The sequence below is a fragment of the Trichoplax adhaerens genome, genomic scaffold, assembly GCF_000150275.1.
Source record: "Trichoplax adhaerens TRIADscaffold_7 genomic scaffold, whole genome shotgun sequence".
Lineage (NCBI taxonomy): Eukaryota > Metazoa > Placozoa > Uniplacotomia > Trichoplacea > Trichoplacidae > Trichoplax > Trichoplax adhaerens.
In genome coordinates, this window is record NW_002060949.1 from 5,687,247 (window position 1) to 5,707,337 (window position 20,091).

General features: G+C 32.5%; 3 protein-coding genes across 3 annotated transcripts; all 3 read right to left on the reverse strand.

The window, feature by feature from the left end:
* Window positions 1–300: 300 nt before the first annotated feature.
* On the reverse strand, window positions 301–1,764 carry TRIADDRAFT_27874 (uncharacterized protein; the record flags this gene model as incomplete). The annotated part of the gene is made up of 2 exons (XM_002114479.1): window positions 301–1,517; window positions 1,707–1,764. Coding segments are annotated over 2 exons (1,275 nt in total), but the record flags the coding sequence as incomplete, so codon positions are not given.
* A 7,227-nt stretch (window positions 1,765–8,991) lies between these two features.
* TRIADDRAFT_58422 (uncharacterized protein) lies at window positions 8,992–13,199 on the reverse strand (the record flags this gene model as incomplete). The annotated part of the gene is made up of 8 exons (XM_002114480.1): window positions 8,992–9,128; window positions 9,256–9,404; window positions 9,530–9,557; window positions 9,669–9,915; window positions 10,040–10,153; window positions 11,093–11,201; window positions 12,295–12,490; window positions 12,932–13,199. 8 exons carry the CDS (start codon window positions 13,197–13,199, stop codon window positions 8,992–8,994), a joined length of 1,248 nt encoding a protein of 415 aa, XP_002114516.1.
* A 1,881-nt stretch (window positions 13,200–15,080) lies between these two features.
* On the reverse strand, window positions 15,081–18,100 carry TRIADDRAFT_58423 (uncharacterized protein; the record flags this gene model as incomplete). The annotated part of the gene is made up of 8 exons (XM_002114481.1): window positions 15,081–15,175; window positions 15,341–15,489; window positions 15,640–15,953; window positions 16,211–16,231; window positions 16,346–16,475; window positions 16,992–17,187; window positions 17,848–17,902; window positions 17,999–18,100. The coding sequence occupies 8 exons, from the start codon at window positions 18,098–18,100 to the stop codon at window positions 15,081–15,083; spliced, it is 1,062 nt and encodes a 353-aa protein (XP_002114517.1).
* Window positions 18,101–20,091: the final 1,991 nt, after the last annotated feature.

A 20,091-nucleotide genomic window follows, 5' to 3' on the forward strand; every position in this document is an offset into this window, starting at 1 on the left:
GTATCGAATAATTATTCATAGCTTTAAGAATTATACCTAAGAGTCTATTACAAAGAAGTGTATTAAATATGACGAAAAATATCAAACATTATATATACGACTACTGATAACTGTAAATAATATTAAGATAGCGTACATATAAGGCAAATTATATAGTACAAGATCTAGCTTTTTATATGACAATTGAGGATTTACGTAATATAATAATATATATGTTTCCTTTCTTCTTGAATTGACTTTGAGATGAATTTTTTCTACAGTTTGCTAATTCAAGTTAAATAGGGTAAAGAATGAATAAAATTAAAATGTAGAATTTAATCTATTAGCTTCATTATTAACTTCCAAGTATTTTTTCATTTCATGGTGAAGTTGTACTTCTGAATCAGAATCGTCCCAGCTATCACCATCATTTGCATCATCTAACTGTTCTGTACCCTGGCTCTTTCTGTTTATTAACAATTGTTGATGCGTGACTTTATCCCATGAATAATGTGTTATATTAATAGGTTGATTAACCCATTGATTTTTTTCTATATCCCAAATGGTAGCTCTTTCATTTGGGTTTGGATGTAATAGCCAAGATATAACTCCAAATAGAGCTTTAGTAACTTGGAATGGAGGCTTTAACTTACTTTTAATCGTTTCTTCAGGGTCTAAGTAAGGGTTTTCGCCAAAGGTCAGTGTATATAATGTGACACCTAAGGCAAATATATCTAGTTCGGGACCTGGGTATTTGTTTCCTAATAGAACCTCCGGTGCACAATATTCAACAGTACCACAGAATGTGGAAAATAATTTACCAGGTTCGATAAATGCCGCTGAGCCGAAGTCAATCAACTTAACACGGAACATTTCGTTAATGATGATATTTTCATCTTTAATATCACGATGGACGATGTCTAATTGATGTAAGTAAGCAACGGCTGCAACAATTTGGCGAAAAATATAACTTGCTAAGGCTTCATCGAAATCTGGCCCACATTCTATAAATTCAAAAAGGTCTATACCAGAGCCATGCTTTTCCATCACAACTTGGAAGTAGTCTTTATTTTCGAATGCGTCAATCATACGAACAATGTTTGGATGATTAAGTTGACTAAGAAAGTATATTTCTAAAGGGACTTTACCATACTTTTCTATATTCATCCATGATTCATTGAATATTTTCGATTTTTGGATAAATTTAACTACACAACTTTTTTTATCCGATTTTCTTTCCGCTAGTTGTACGAATCCGAATGCGCCTTTACCTAATGTTTCTAATGTAGTATAATGCTTATCATAAGATCCGTGCCATGGTTCGTCTTCACTTTCATATTCAACACTTTGGCTTGGTGGTCTTGTTGGTATATCTTTCATGGGAGTAGCATAGAGAGAGCTATTAAAACTAGAACCCAATGTCATGCTGGCTGACATTCGGCCGTATTCACCCAAATCGTCAGGATCACGAGCGATCCAAGTACAGTAAATAACTTTATCGTTGTCAAGTACTATGCGCTTGATTTGAAATATGATTCCTGTCATATAATAAACCAGCAGTCATTTAATTGTTAATTGCGATTAAGATCAAAAATAAAGGTACAACTAATAAAACATGTTTCTTTTTGTAATCATAATTACCACATTACTATAATGTTACTAACTAGGTTAAGAAAAGATATAATTTTAAAGAGGATCGTAAGGAGATGATTGTTAAACTGCTATACCTAGAAAATTTCCGTCTTTATGTATAGCAACACCAACAAAGCAGCCTTCTTTAATTTTACTTGTGTCAGTTGCAAGCTGTATATCTTCCGAGTGTTGAGAACTGAGTAATCCAGTAGAACGGATAGGTGTGGATGTTATATCTTGATCATCTAAATATATTCGTATATAAATTTTTAATTATCACGGAGTTAATGATAGGAACTATTTTACAAGATCAAGGATATAATTTTATTTGTTATTAAACTATTTGTCCCGTTTACTTCGTTGAGCGTTTAAATCGTCGTATGTGCTATAATTTTCATTAACAGGTTGTGAACTGAATGAAATATCGGATACATCAGAAATATAGGAATCACCATGAAATGCTCTTGTTGAAAGGTCTATTAATTACATTTAATTAATTAAAATTAAATTAATTGACTATGAGCTTACAGTTTCTAATTAGACAACATATCTTTTCAAAAAATAAAAAATTGAGCATTATTAGTTATATGCAGCATAAAATACCTTTACAAGAATTTGAGATTGTTGAATCTTCTTCATCCATCGGCGGTAAAGGCATTGAATTATCGTCAATGCCGCTGTTAATATGGTCATAAAACTGCGGAATAATGGAAGTAGCATCTTTTCCGATTAATTCTTCTTTAGAATAGCCAAGCAAAGTCTTAATGAAGTACTCATTACAGTTATGAATTGTTCCATCAGGTAAGAAACTAATTAATCCGCTTATGTTTGCAAAAACCCATACTATCCCTTGATATAAGCAAGGAGTATTGGTTAGGTCATAATTTAAAACTTCCGAACAGTAAGTTTTGGCTTGTTGCAATAGACTCTCATCTTTCTCTTCTTTTATAGCCATTGTTAAGGGAAAATTGTTGCCACTTTTAGTTCGCCCAGTAGCCAACTGCCGCTTCAATTCCTAATTAACAATATTGATGTAATTAATATGCTTGTACAAAACTTGTACTGTGTGTAATTTTGATCCACTATCACGACTGCTTTGTTAGTTCGGTGATTATTATATGCGTATTTATTTTAGCATAAGGTGCAGACATCCATATAGTGGAAATACAAGATTCGGAAGAACATCAAGAGTACATCGTATATGATAGTAAGCATACAATATGTACAATATACGTATATTTTTGTATATCTTATTATTAAAAAATGCATTAACTAACCTTTTTTATAGATGATCCATCAGGTGGAATTGTTAACGATGGTATTAAGTTTGTCAATTTTGAACCACGAATATCATCCATAGAGTCATATCCATGCAAGAGGGCAAATTGGTTATCAGCATTTAAAATTATACCCTAGCCAAGAGACCAAATAGATAAATACCATTAAAATTAAAGTAACAGGAACTGTGTTATATAAATAGAATTAAAGATACATAAGGAAGAATTTAGCTTAGGTAATGGTTAGATGAGACAACACATTCAATAATTTGTCTCATGCTAACTCTCTTCGCTAGTATGCTACATCATTCGCGTTATAGTCGAAATCTATTAATTTAAAAGCAATTACTTCAGAACGTATGATGTAAAGAGTATATATTGCTGCGCTTAAAATAACTGTTGCGCTCTAACGTAATCATAGAATTATTTCTATACAGTTAACATAAGCAATTTGATCCCTGGATTATGATTTAATATAAATTCAGAATTACAATGTTACAGATAGGTAAAAATATTCAAACAGGGTCTGTATTCAGCTATCATGTAAACAAATATGGTCCATATTTTAAAGGTGACAATACTAAAATTATGGATATAAGATAATGCAAAAAATTTTAATTGTCCGCTGATTCATGACTAAAAACTAAGAGTATACTCATATCTTGCGCAAGCACATACTTAAGAACTTGCGTAGGGTTACATTAGCTGATTTTAACTCTTACTTAAGATTAAAATTTTAAATAAGATAACTACTAATAGTTGCTGCATATTTAGTCTTCTAAGGTTAGCTACCGAGCGAAAAATTTTATCGCAAAATATGAACTGTATTCATATAAGACGATACATTGTATAGAATATAATTAAATTAAGGTCAATAGACTTATACATGTAATGTACTCGTGCATATATAAAGCATCATAATAAATTTATACTCATAGTGGTGTCAAGATTTAAAAACTGATAAAGTGATGTCATTATATCATTTATCAATATAAAGCTAACAAGTATACAGTATACTCTAATCGATTCGCAAAAGTATTACCGAGCATTGAAAGCGTTTGATGTCAATAATTATAAATATAATAATTTGCTACTGTTATACCCGCCGCATAGTACATTAATTACTAGGCAGCTAATTTAGCAATCTGGTAAAAGTAGAATCGCTTAGATGTAATAATAATATCACATTAACCTCTATTAATGTTACTTTATAAATCAAGCTGTTTCATTAGAACGCCTAATTTATTACGTAAAGGTATCATAGCGAGTACAATTTTCATAAGAGTAATCAAATTTCTATATTCACCTATCTCCTTAAGCTAAAATCATTATTTGGAGTATAAATATAATACATTCTTTGTTTATTTATTCCACTCTGGTAGATTGTATTGTTACCATTATCTGCATGTAATTGTATAGTATCGTACACCTGCACTACCGTTACCATCAATACTATGGGTATATTAAAACTATAACGAAATATAATTACTATATCAAGAATTACTTTGTTTTCACCTTTGTATCATCAATAATCATTATAACCGTTATAAAAGGGTGATACCGTACTGATAACATTTTTTAGGACATAGCATTCATTATTGAGATGTTGCTATCTTCAATGTTCTCGTTATATCATTTTTATAATCACCTCCTACCTTCGAATCAAATAAGACTGCAGCTGTTACTCGTTCAACCGGTTCAATAACGGCAATACAGCGAATATTTTTGTTGGAGGACGATTGCATTTTCTTCATCCATAATGATACCGGTATTAAGTTACCTTTAGCATCAACAGCATCCATCTACAAATATGATTATAGCTGCCAGTTTAATATATCGACAATTTGAAATGCGGATACGGTTTGAAGCAGAATAGTAAGAGAATCAAGATCATTAACTAAAAGTATAAACTATATGATAGGCAGCATGGGGGAGGAGGGTTTAGAAAGATATTGTTATACAGTAGGCTATGTTCCATTGTTATACTTGTAGATTATCAACTAACCACTTTGCCATTAATGAAGACTACTTGACCATCAGTATCGAGAATCTCTTCACCAAGTGCTTCTTGTCGGTCTTGATTATGCGACAACAACTGTGACATTTTCATACCGACTAATTCATGCTCTTTATAACCAAACATCATGCAAGCGATACTATTAGCCATTAAAATACATGATGTGCGAGCGTCTAACGTGACAACAGCTTTGTTAGGGTTACGGATAATTTTAGGTAAAGCGCTACCCACATCACCTAAGGAGAAAATGCAATTGGAAAATCATATTTTCGGAAAAATAAAAAAGATAATATAGGTATAAGAAAATGATTATCAGCGTGTTGATTGAGTCGAAATTTATACATTAACATACCGACGAAATTATAAAATTGCCACGAGGCTCCCATTGATGCATTTAGTCCAGAACCTTTCGGCTTGGATAACGAACCTACTGCATAGCCAGAAGCAAAACTACAGCTATTTATTGATTGGCATAATTGATCTAATTCGCCTTGGACTGCGCTTTCATCGATACTACTACTTTCCTCGTTGTCTGATGTACTTGTAGTTGTGTTAACATTACTTCGACCAATTTTGATGTAATTTAGCGGGGAGTAGTGATAAGAATAATTCAATGATTTATTTAAACGTTGATTTATGTTACTAACAAACATGGCCGATTTATTTAATTTCCAGTGAAGTTGAGGATCCTAGATTGAATATTGATCAATAATGAACTCGAATTATTACTTAACATTTTCTATCGCAATACGTATATTTTTCTACAGTCAAACACTTACTAAATGTAGAATAATAGTCACGATTTTAGTTGATTTATACATCTAGCAATTAGAATTCCTGTTATCGTGATTTATCGATAACGTTTTAAATTAGTTTAGATAGAGTACATACAGTAATGCATCATAGTGACTAGAGAGTACTATAGAAGGATACGGTTACAGTATACCATCCAATACAATACTTGATGGAAATACTACTAGACAGTAATGTATGCCGACCACAAGTACCGTAGGTCACAGTCTATTTGACAGAGGATGAATTCCATCCTTTTTATAATTTACCCCCAAAACTGTGGAGGAAGATTTGTACTTTGGAGAGTAATAAAAAACGAGCCTTTGCAAGTAAGGTGTGTACATTTCTATTAGTATGCTGTACGCTAGTCTAGGACTACCATTGGCGACCGAGATAAACTAACAGTATTGCCTTTGATTAGAATTCTTTATTTTTGAGTACTAACAGTCGTTGACTCGCTGCCAGTAACAGTAAGTGTTGAGATTGTTGGTGTTTACTTACAATTTGTGTCTGTAATCCTTTTTCGACATCAGTAACACTCGTATCCTCATCTTGGGTTGATTTATCGATATTTTTCATCAAGGGTAAACTTCTCCCAAGTCGATTATCATCCATTAAAGCGACTTTGCTATAGCAAAATCGATCTAAATTCCTTTGTTTCACCTGCGCCATCTTGCAACTCTGTCAATTTTGAATTCTGAGCATGCCAAGTGGATAACTGTACAAAAACGATGTTTGCAGCCATGGAAACGCGCCGCCCTTGCGATTACAGTGTAATGTACTGTGTAACATGCCTACAGTACAAACTGTACAGGACTGTACAGTACAGTATTACGCGCGATAGTTTTATACAGTACAGTACTGTGCAGTACTGTACAGTACACTGCATACCAGAGCTTTACAGTGCATTGTACTGTACTACAGGCCTTGGCCTGACGTTAATAACTACTGTATAATAATAATAATAATAATAATTAAAATTATTGTAATTCAAAGCTGGAAGGAAGGGGACGGCAAGCAATTTTGTAGTTAATTAGCTTCTAATTAGTAAAAATTTCGATAGATATTTGTCGAAGCATTGTTGAAGGATAACTTTCTCACTGGGTTGTAATATGTAAAGCAAGCCCCTCTTTATTATGTTATATACAGTATTAAGTACGCTTATGTTATTGTAAGAAATTTCTTCCTAAGAGCAAAAAATCGAATCTGCAATAAATGCAGAACCCCTTTAAATCATACATCGGATTTAAAATCCCAAGTGTATGGATGTCCTTTTGAAACAACTCAAAGCTATTGAAAATATCGTTAGGTGTTTACCGAAGCATTGTTGAAAGACAACTTTCTCACTGGGTTGTAATATGTGCAGTAAGCCCCTCTCTGTTATGTACAGTACGATGTTAAGTATGCGTATGTTATTATAAGAAATTTCTTCCTAAATACAAAAAATCGTATCTGCAATAAATACTGAACCCCTTTTAAATCATACGTTGGATTTAAAATCCTAAGTGTATGTATCTCCCTTTGAAATAACTCAAAATTATTAAAAATATCGTTAGATGTTCGTAAGATAACTCTTTTATTGGGTTGTAATGCTTACAGTAAGTCCCTCTCTGTACATGCTATTCTCGTATAGTGTTAAGTACGCGAATGTTATCGTAAGAAATTTCTTCTTAAGTGCAAAAATCGTATCTGCAATAAATGCTGAATCCCTTTAAATTAGCATAGGATTTAAAATCCTAAGCATATGCATCTCCCTTTGAAACAACCCATAATTATTAAAATGTCAATAGCTATTTGCCGAGACAGTGTTGAAATATAACTTTCTCTTCCTGATGGTACTGTAATATATATAGATAGTAAGCTCGTTTCTGTACATATTATATATATTATTAAGTGCCCGTATATTAATTATTGTAAGAAATTTCTTCTTAAGTACAAAAAATCGTATCTGCAATTCGGTATAGATCATACATAGAATTTAAAACCCTAAGTGTATGTACTCGTATATCTTTTTGAAACAATCCATAATTTAATATTGCAGCTATAGCGGACTATAATGCAATTGTAGTTTCCGACTACGGATATACAAAAGCTGTATTAAAAGGCTTTCATTTAGCCATAAATAAGTATACAATTATGATCTGTGATTTGTAAAGGAATTCAATTTTACATGCTAAAATTATATCTACATAGATGTAAAAATAATTTTTATTCTTAAAATTTCACAGACAGAGTAGCTACGAATATCGTTGATCGAAGACGGTGAAAATCTATTTTCATTGAGTGCACTTTCACTTATTACGATGTACTGTAAATGAGGAGCACACACTGTTAATGTTTTATTATCGTGAGTCAAGTAGGAGTGATTGTAGAAATTAATTATTATACATTTCCTACTATTACTAGAGAACGCAGCTATTTTCTAATGTAAAATAAAATCATTACACAGATACAACACTTGATACAAAATCGTTAAAAAACTTTATCTTATGTTTAATTATCCTCATAATTTCTTCATAGCCTTATCATATATTGATAGAATTTATCAAGTTAATACCAATTCAGCACACTTCAACTAAAATATCATGCGTTTCCTGATAAATTATCAAAATAATTATCAAAATAATTTATTCTTGAGCTATAAATGCACCATGACAATGCTGTGCTGCAGTTACGGCAAGCTTGTTTTAGGAAGAAACTCATAATCAAAGAGTAATAATAAGTATATAATTAAATGCGTCTATCGACGGTTTATGTGAAGATAAGTGCTACATGCCATACGTGATAATATTATATAATGATGTGCAGAGATGGTAACAATAGAAGAAAGGGGGTTTACTAGTGCAACAACGAGATCCAATTAACGTAGAGAGATCAATAACAACATGAGGCTAACTCCTCAATGTGACAACTAACTTTAGTTACTTCTAACATACGTATATATACGAGTATATACGAATATAAGTGCATGTGGTATACTCATAGCATACAAGATAGTGCTTATTAACATCTCTCGACGGTACTTCAGTGTGTACTGTATGTATAAGACAATATAGTAACTACAATTATCACGTAGGTAATTGCGGCGCTAAAAATATAAGAAACACAGAACGATCGTGCATGAGTAGGTGCACGGTAGTCATACGACACCATACATTTCTGAAGAATTACTATTTTTTCACAACAGGGATCATAAATTAATTTATTGGCAATACAACACGGTCAAAATGTTAATGTGATATGGACCACGGCAGAATATATATTATAGATTTTATAATAATTTTAAATTATTCTCTACCAGAAGATTAATTTTAGTACATCTAGTTCTTTACCGTCATTTTCATGCCCAGCAACTTCGACGTTTGTTCCTTCAAAAGCATAATCTAGAACATTGATGTTGCCACCTCTATACCGATTGCATTCTGTGCAGCCTGATGATAAAAATATTTTCAATTCAATGCTACACAGGTTTACCCAATAACAATATTCTATAGTAGTTTTAAGTTGTATAAATAGTTTTGTAACGTTACAAACTTTCACTTAAGAAGAAGAACTTACATAGATATTTTTCAAAAAAATCGAAGCAGATTTTGTTACTGACTGCACCCTTTAGTGAGGGATCCAAATTACCAACTTTGGTCGTTTGGTTTGCAAGAAAGTAGGGAAGTAGCAATGGAAAATCAGTCAGATCTATATGACAAGTTTCCCTAGCGTTGTTAAGGAACAGTTATAAATTTTATTTTAAAGCTTTCCTCAGATCTGCCAAAGCAGTGCATGATTCATCTTTTCTATAGATGCAGGATAAAAGAGCTTTATTTTTTTTGCTTCTTACCTTATTGTAAATAGTTTTCTGTCCGCATCTAGATTTATTGGTGAAATCAGTTTCATAAAAGCGGTGAGCTAATTGTTCACAAATTAATGCTAATCCTCATAGTAATGGACTTTATCATATCTTTATAAATCTGACTTACTTTCTGTATTATCTTTGTCCATAAATCTTTGAATCTGTGTTATATTATGCGGCCAAGAAAATGAATGAGCGTTCAAAACATAGAATGGTTTGTTAAAATTATGATGAAGATCATGATCAACAGGAAACATCCAAGGGTCTAAAGCTATTCCACAACTAAATCGGTGATCTTTTACCAATACGGTTGCTGTTGTAGCGCCGCCGAAGGAGTGCCCAAAGATTCCCACGGATGACATGATTAGGCGATTCTATTTTCGTGGATAATAGTTGCTTTTTATTTACTTCAATATTAATTTCCGAATTATTGAAACTGCAATGCTTTAGTTATTTGAAATACATGTAAGGACATAACAAAAGATTATAATCGCATACTTCAAATTGGCCTAAATCGAAGTTTGTCTTTGATAAATTCTTAACAGGCTCACCATTTTGCAATTTGTTCAAGAAGTCTACCACCATTGAACATTCGCTTGCTCTCTGATTGACCTAATGAGCAATAGATTCAGAATAATGCGAATATAATTATTTAATCCTATTTACAATCAATGTTACGACTGTACTGCTATTATCAATAATTGTGAAAGGCTTAGCTAAAACCTATAGACAATGTTGACTAAAAATAAAGTTCTTGTAGTACAGGAGTATAAATTAAAGGAAGAGATACTTGATATACTTGCGTGTTTATTGAAATCTCAAATGTGAGCATTAATAAATTACGAAGATATTTGGTCTATATATTATACAATCTATATATAGAAGTTCTATATCGTAGGCAAATCTGTAGTAATTTTTAATTCAGCTCAAGTAATTTTTAACGTATTTTATCGAAAATTCATGAAAGAACTAATGACGTTTTAGGATATATAAAATCTAGCTGATATTTTAAAAACGTACAGTATTATGGTTACTCCGATAACTATGATTATTTGAGATACTTATGAATAGGTGCATAAATTCAATGATAAAGAACATTAGATCTGAAGTAGTATATAGATTTTTTATGGTATTAATTAAACTAAGTTTGCAGAAATTAAATACATATGTATCTGATTTTAATAACAACCGTTGATGTTAGGATACATGAGAATGAGATTGTTTTACTTATGCTATATCTATCATATGATGCAGATATGCTCTTATAAGTGTAATAAATGTAATAGATTATGCGCTTATGATATACAGCTAGAGTAACAGCGAGCTAGTTCGCAATTCTTTGATCCACAGTTTAATATAAATTCATTAATTAATTATATATCAATTTATTTATACAGAAATAGATCGCATAAAATATAATCGTTAAGCATTGAATTATTGGCAAATGATTAACTAATATCAAGAGAATTTTGCCATTTTTTAAACCAGCAATAATAATTAAAGTATTAAACAATGATAATGAATAGATCAGTTACTAATAAAAGGTCTTACTTGTCTATTTCTATCTTCGTAGTCTCCATTCGTTTTCAAGAATTTGAAAGGGACATCGACACGTTTGCCTTCCTCATTGATGTAGTATGTGTAACAAGCAGATCCATCTCTACAGAAGTGGTCGAATTATACAGTAAGCTGAAAGTAACATACAATTGCTAAAGGTGGCTGCATATAAGGCTTTATGTATCCCAAATAACATAAGTACTGTAATGAAAGATGGATATAAGGTATAGTATTTAGTCATATGTTCTTTCATATGACTAACTACATTCATCGAAATGCAGCGATATCTAACTAATCGCTATAATTATGAATTATAGATACTTTAATTTTTATAGTTATTAATGTGCAAATAATGTGATTATTTATGCATTTATAATGTCCACAGTTATTAACAAAGACTGAATAAAAATCTTTAATGTCAGTAATTTGGATGATGAAATTTATTCATTTAAGAATACTTAGATAGTGAAGATTTAAAAATTTAAAACGCTATTGTAGATTTGAGATTGATTTGTTAGCATTTCATCAGAGAATAGAAAGCAAAAAGATAATGGCTCTGCAGTAAATACCACTTATACAAGAAGCATTGAAAACTCGCTTCAAATACAAACTTGCGGTCACGACTATTTGTAGTAAATCCTATTTGAAAACACCACGTAGTAAAACAAATCTAGTAGGAGTTAAATACTGAATCAAGCTTTCTTACAGTAAAATTCTAACGGTAAGGATATATATATGCAATATTTAATCGAACCAATTTTGTTCCTGTACATTGTAAAGAAACAAAACTGGTTTAATCAATACTTTTATCAACTATAACAAGTAAGATCTCCTAAGATAAGTGCAAAGTTCCTTGATCTACTAGATGCTGATAAAAAACTAATTTTAATGTGCTAAATTCATGCCTCCACAAGTTTGATTTAGTAGCATATAAAAGACAACAACTATGACTTGTGTTAGTAGTAAAGGGCTCAGATGGCGCTCACGTCTTGACATAGCGATATTGCATTCGCGTTTTAGACTAATAAACAGTAGTATAGCGTTGTAAACTGTTATGTAACCTTTTCATCGCAATAGTTTAAGACTATTATTTGATAAGAAACTTATGAATTAAGTCGAATATTATATGGTTGGACATAATGGATAAGGAGGATCTTCATAAAATCATCTCATTTAAACATTCACTTGCTATATACCTGTGGTCAAGAGATGCAACAACGTAGCCATAAGAGGCGAATTCAGAACACAAGTTGCTTAACATAGCTCTATGGCACCCCAAACCATGAGAACAAACCAAAACTGGCATAGAATTTAAGTTGAACTGAGATGAAGTAGAATAATCGTCATTGCTAGCTAACGGTGCATCTGCATATACTTTCGCCCTCATTCGGTCTACATAATGGAATACAAGTTAAATTGAATGCTAATATTTATATTTGTTATCGAGTATTTTTTTATGAATTCTAGCTCTGTATTGATTATTGAAAAATTGTAAGCAGAATTAAATGGCTAATATACAATTAATATGTTTGGAGTACAGAATAATTTGTCTAATGGCTAATGGCGAGCGAAATAGGTTCCTTGATAACACCAGTTATGCACTGCAAATGCTCTATCGATCCATATCGTTACTTGTTGGGAAATTTAAATGTTCTATCATAATAGGTGGTACACAAGTAGTTCTGTTTCTGTTTGTTTAGGCTTATGCGATTAAAGGAGTACAGTAATTTATGATATTTTAAGAACTGTAGCAAAACTCATAATGTCAGAATCGTAAAAGACACGCTTTAGTCGTTAAAAGGTTACGATAGAGAAAGATTACTCAGTCTGTACCAAATATCATGCTTGATATCCATTCCTCTACGGCATTCGTTTTTAGCTCTAGAGGTGCTTTGGCAATGGATTCAAAGTATTCTTTCTGGGGCTCTGGAAGCCATGATTTATAATTGTATTCATCTAACTTATGGCTAGGTAACGTTGGATAAAATATATCAAATAAACATCCATCACGATTACCCCACATTACTTCTGTAATACCGACATCGTAAGGTCCGGTAGGATTTGGTAAATCAAAAGTCCAAGTACTACAATTAAAAGGCATCGTCGTTTTTTTTTACCGCAGTTTATTCTGTAAAGGTCAAGCCGTAAATGCTAATGGTTGGTGTAGGCAGTCCAATCTAATATACTAGTATGAATGTTAAGGCATATTATAATAAATATACTGGGCGTGTCAGATTAATTAACTTTTACGCACATAATACGTGACATTTATAGTTTATACCGCGTAAAGGAGACTAGACAGTATGGTACCATAAGTTAATGCTGCCTGTCCTACTCCTAATCAATCAATTTAAATGTTTTTATTCTTTAAAAATGCTTTAGTATCTACACAGTACCGTAACTATCAAAACGGGAGTGGTTGACAATCAACGTATACCGTCAATTAAGTATAACTGTTTATGAAAAATTGGGTAAATGACTAACAAATCAACCGGTAGTAAGTACTATAATAACATAATTCTAAGAGATCTGTATGATTTTCAGCCGCTGTGATAGAAGAATTAATAATATAAATTGTGAATTACTTATATGGTTAATTAGTAAAATTCAATTATTATGAGATTATTAAAATTTAATTATTTATGTCTAAACGAGATAGAATATGACAGATAGTATTTAGTAGTATAATTTTAAAAAATCACTGCGCAATAGTGATAGCTTAGCGTTACCTACAATATACTGTAAGGATATGTTAGATAGTAAGCAGTATATTGTTCACCTCTTTCATAGTTTGCCATAATTAGTATACTCTTAAACTTGTGACGGATACATACTATTAATTTTCAATATAATTTTTTAGTAAGGGCTGGTTTATGATATTGAGCAATGTTTATATGCTTACTGGGACCTCTGTAATACGTACACATATTCGAAGCTCAAATAATTATGTATAGGAAATTGCTATCGATAGACACTGTATTACATTATATATAAAGTAATGGTGCAGCTCCGGTTAGTGCTTTGCACATGCACGACATATCGAGATGCATCTTATACGCAGTATGGAGGGAAACTATCCAATATAGTTTCTAATCAATATATGCGAATTATTTTATCAATTTATAATATAGGGACAACTAGAGCGTCGCATATCAATTGAGTAGAAGCATTTCAGTACTGCTCGGTAATCTAGATTATTATTTTGTTTACAGCAAAACTCAGCGATAGATTCTATACTTTGTACTTCCGATAAATTGTAATGATAATAAGATGTGTCCATAGTTGCTAAGCGTTTTAAATAATATGTATGGTGTACCGACACTATGCATTCATTCACAGACATGGATATACGGTAACTAATGCGATAACCTATGTTAACAATGCTACGGTATATATTATAAGGAAAACACTATTTGAACACATGAAAGGCTAACATTATTCTCTGTCAGTAGACGATATCGCTATTATTAATATCATATTTTACTATATGCTAAAAACCACGTTAAGCTATTGTCTTTAATAACGTAACATTATATCATAGAGTTTCCAAAGCTAATTTTTTAAGCCTGCCATGTAATATAGTATTTAAAACATTTGACCAGGTACAGTGTCCTTCAAACAATTTTAACGGTTATATAAAACAAACCAGCAAGGCCAGGTTATAGTGTTATTATAAAGTCATTGCAGTAAAAAAAATGCAGCCAAGTCTTAGAATACATGATATGTCTGAATGACAAATTCTTAAAGACTCATAAATGCATGAGTTTCATTAAAGTGGAATGCAAGTATAGGGCCTGATCGACGATACTAAATTTACAAATGACCGACGAAGCGAAATAAGCGCTTTCTTCATTAATTGACTGCAAGTGCAATATTAAAGCTCTATCCGTTAAGTTAACTGCAATAGTGCAGTCTATAATAATTAATATTTATAAAAAGCGCGTAAGTTACCCAAGTTGTTAATGCATAGAATAAATAATCATTAATCATCAAGATTCGATGTATCTACATTAGTGCCTTCCAAAACATAATCTTCCATGTTTACAGATAGTGGGTAAGTTCTTTTTTCCTTATTGCCTAGGAATCAAACAATAAAACTTTAACTAAATAGTACCTAAATCGCTACGAAGGCATGCAACGTGCTAATTACATTTTAATTTCTAATATCCTATTGCTGCCAAAATCACTGGATTAAATGTAGTTTATAAGTAGACGAAACTATCGGTAAGAGGTCACACTTACCTAATTGTGCTTCTAGAAAATCGAAGCACAATTTGTTGTTTACCGAGGTGGTCGTTAATGGCGGTATAGTGCCAAAGCTTGAACTACGTCTGGCAAAAAAGCTAGGGATAATATGAGCGAAATCGGTCTGGGTCAAGTGGCCAGTGTTTCTGAAAGAAATAAAGAAATGAATAATAAATATTATATACAATCTGCATTATAGTATATCGTAGTAATCTGTAAGAAATTAAAATGTTCAAAAAGGATAGCTTCCAAAATATTCCTTTCTTACTTTAGGGTTAATAAATTACATTTTTTACCTAAAAATAAAAACATTCGAAGAATTTAGTAACAGTCTTACAAGTTGTGTAATTTGAAACATGTAAAAATCACCATTGTGGCCCGATAATATTCTTTGTATGCGCTTGATATTTTTAGGCCACTGAAATGCGAATGAATTGATAAAGAGAATAGGTTTGTTAATATTTTCATACACTTCTTCTCCAAGTGGGAAGAGCCAGGCATCTAAGCAAACTCCACATTGAAGCCTTGCATCTTTAGCTAATGCGGCTATGGTTGTCCCTCCACCAAAAGAATGTCCGAATACAGCTAACGAAGATAAATTGAGACGCTCCTACAACATAGAACAAAAGGATAAATTAGCATTGGACTAACACACTTACGTTGGTTAATTAATTCTCATTAGACAACATACAACATTATTTATTGGTTTTCCGTTTCGCATTATAAATATCTTATAATATGTTAAAATGTACGCTTGCTATTATTACGTGCCTTGAATTGTTCTAACTTAAAGTCACTGCTATCTATCAGGTTAGTAATTGGTGCCCCTGCATTCAGTTTTTCCAGTAAGTCAATAACATTGCTTACTTCTTGAGCTCTTATATTTACCTAAAATTTATTATTACGAGCAATGAAATTAATAATATTGATAATAGGAGTTTTTGATATAATACACTAGAAATTGATAATTTCATTTAAAAGTAAGCAAAAATTGCACAGTACCTGCTTATTTCTAGTTTCGAAATCATCTATAGGACATCTTTTGAAGGGTACATTAATGACTTTAGCCTTCTCAGCTATCTCCGTTCCTTCTTTTTCTGGATAATAGTACGTGTGGGAGGCAGAAAGATCTCTGCAGAGGGATAACGTAAAACTTTACGTTAAAGATTCAATTAATATAATATAATATAGCCTGTATCTTGTACACAGCTATGTAAACTGTACTAGCTGATGCAGTCTTGATATAATCAACAAATATGGATGTGTAAGTAGGCATATATTGTACAGGCATATTAAAAAAAAAATTTAAGTGTTTGTATCTAGTTTGAATGGCGATTTAAAATTGCGAAATTTATACGGTAATACGGCATTATTATTTGTTAATTTCTAGTTCAAGCCAAGGTTAAAGTATTGATGAAAAATACATTTTATACCAGATTCAGGTATTTACAATTAATATGGCTAAATGTACTATAATGTGCCATACAGTAAGTGAAATATCACTTGTCTTGTAAACTTTGCAGGCAAGGCTTAATCTATTTAAGTCAAGAGTTTGAGCTTGGCTAAGTAGTCCTCACTTGTCCATGATCTTAACAATTACAATAGGGATTTATCGTATAGATACTGGCAAAGATATTCACTTTCTTACCTATGATCAAGGGAAGCCGCAACATAACCGTAGGATGCCAATTCACAACATAGCACACTAAGTATTGCCCGATTGCCACCTAAGCCATGCGAACAAATTAAAACACGTAATCTTTGAAGATCGAGCTGTGGTGTTTCCTCATAATCCTTCGGTTGTATTAAGGGAGCATTCTGGTAAGTCGGTATGACTGTATTGCCTAAATATTAATGTACGTTGTGAATATTAAAAAAAAGGGAAATTTAAAATTATTTTCTATTACCTAAATACCTTTATGGCGATCGAAATAACTGCAAACTAGGTTATCCTGCCTTGAGTATATTGATACCCTTAATATGTGACAGAATAGCTTATAATTATATTATTGTAAGTTAGCTTTGTTATGGTCTTTGTTATTATAACGGCTAGGCAATAATACTCTCGTATACCATAGATACACAGATCTAGAAGTACTGTAAGTAATTCTATGACTCTACTTCTGCTACAGGTAACAGTTAAGCCCTGCACTGAGTGAATATCGACTAAATAGTAAAATCGGGAGTGAATGAATTTAAGAGAAATCTATCAAGGTAGAATGTAACAGTCCAGTAGAATACAACTTCTCTATACTTTACGTTAGTTAGAATGTTGATGAAATCGCTTGAAGCTGTAGTACTGTATATAGGGGTACAGAAATAGAAAACAGTACGTATATGACTATTCTATCGATGTCTGTCAAGCAATTTGGTAACACTGGGATGGCCTACTGTACGTGAAATAATGCAGAAGGTCTTTATCTGGTAATCTATGGTTTATGTGTATAGTACATAATAGTTCGTTATCCAATAGTGCAGCATCGGTAACTAATTATTCCACTTACGAAGTATCCAGCCTGCAAAGAAGCTAAGTGGCATTTCAGAGAAATCGATAATACCCTTTGTGTAATTGTTGATAGGTTCCGGTAACCAAGAAGAGGTGTGACATCTATTTCGTAATTCTTGGCTAGGCTGAGTTGGATAATACAGTCTTACCAATGTACTTTGCTCGCCTCGGCCAGACATTATTTCAGCTGTACCAACATTGTAAGGTCCTGTTGGTTTGGGTAAAGCGGTCTTGTAGCCAAACCAGTACATTTTAACTTTAATAGTCTTGTAATTTTGTTATCAACAGCAATTTCAATCTACGTTTCGATCACTGCACTCTGTAAGATATCATAGGCGTATGCATTAGTGAATACTAATTATATTACAATAATGAGCACTGTACAGTATTAATCGATTCAATCGAAGTATTACTGTTGAAATTTGGCAATGTTATGGTCAGAATCCATTGCAATCGACGTTTCAATCGCTACAGTCTACATACCTAGTGTGCAGCGATTGAAACGTAAATTGTAATTGCTCTCCACTATAAAACTGCAAAACTACGAGTGTACTGTACTAGTCTGGTTTGATAATAATTGAATAGTGAATGATGAATAGATCAGATACCTTTGGGAGTGATTGAAATGTCGATTCAAACTGCTCTTGATTACAATAATCTTTCAATCTATTAATGCATTACTACAGATTTGATATGCATGTACAATGTCCATTGACTGTATGACGTCTTGTGCTGAAGACATCATATGCGTATGTTAGTTCATATACGAGTATGTACAGTATAGTAATAATAATTATTAATTCATTATGCAAAATTCAATCCAAATTTCAATCGTTTTGTACGCTTACATACTGTACAGTAGGTATTTAATCTACAGTAGTACACCGGTAGTTTTGCAATTTTGAATCAAGAGCCATTCCAATCTACTGTATATCTATAAGATGTTGTATGGACAGTATTGTATATTAACAGTTGAAGTTTTTATTATGGACAGCACTCGTCTAGTATTGACTAGATAAGCATTGATCGTTACATTCCACGAGTTATTTCAAGTGCTGTATGTAATCTAATCTTGTTAGTGCGTTAGTTACATGATACAGTAGTATTTCTATTGACAGCACAGGTTTGAAATTGTAAGTTGTGATCGCTTACGCTGAAGGGCATACAATTTCCTTGCTTAGACAGTTGATGGATGCAGTTCTTTCTTCCTGAAGAAAGGGATTAAGAGTGGAAAATGTGAACTTTATGAATTCATTAACGATGGGGGTGTTGCGCAATGTGCTGTCGCCAGGTGTAGCGGTGTATACTGTACTGTGGGCGACACTTACATGCTACACTTTGTTACATCGTTTTATTGTTTGACCTGCTCATACTGGTGTCGCCATATTACGCTTCAGTAGGTGGAGATTGTGCAGGTGGGTGAATTCTCTCCTATTACTGTATTACGTAATACTGTATACTGTACAGTAGATGACAGTAGATGAGGGTGAAGCTCTTTTATTCGAGAATCTCCGAGTTCGATAACGATAGACTGCATGGTGAACTTTCAACTTTTTTACCCCGACTTGGTAATTAACAGTTACTACTGTAGTGTACAGTACAGTCAGAGACTTCTAAGACGAGTAACTGTATTGTACAGTACAGTACTGTACTGTAGACACTACTACTGTACTGTACAGTACTGTATTAGTGACTAGTGTAGTGTACAGTACTGTACACTGTACGCTCTACAGTGTACAGTGTACAGTCAGAGACTTCTAAGACGAGTAACTGAACAGTATGTACTGTAGACACCACTACTGTGTACTGTACAGTACAGTACAGTATACTCTACAGTGTACAGTGTACAGTCAGAGACTTCTAAGACGAGTAATAGTACTGTACTGTACTGTACTGTACAGTGTACAGTGTACAGTACATAGTGCACAAGCCAACAACGACAAAAATCAGTCTGGTCTATGACTCCGTATAGAATATTTTCAAAGGGATTTAACACATTCTTACCTCTATAGAATCTATAGTACTTAACATGGACTACAGTACAGTCATAGATTTGTACATTTTTCCAGGGAAAATTGAAAAGTCTATGGTGTTGTACTGTACTGAAAGAAAATTCCATACACTGTACTAGTACGTACAGCGATTGAATTCCATCCAAAACGCAAAGCAGACCAGATTTACATTTGAAGACTATGGATGGAAAGACTGATCGATCTCTGCATAAGGTATTTCGTCAGTCAGT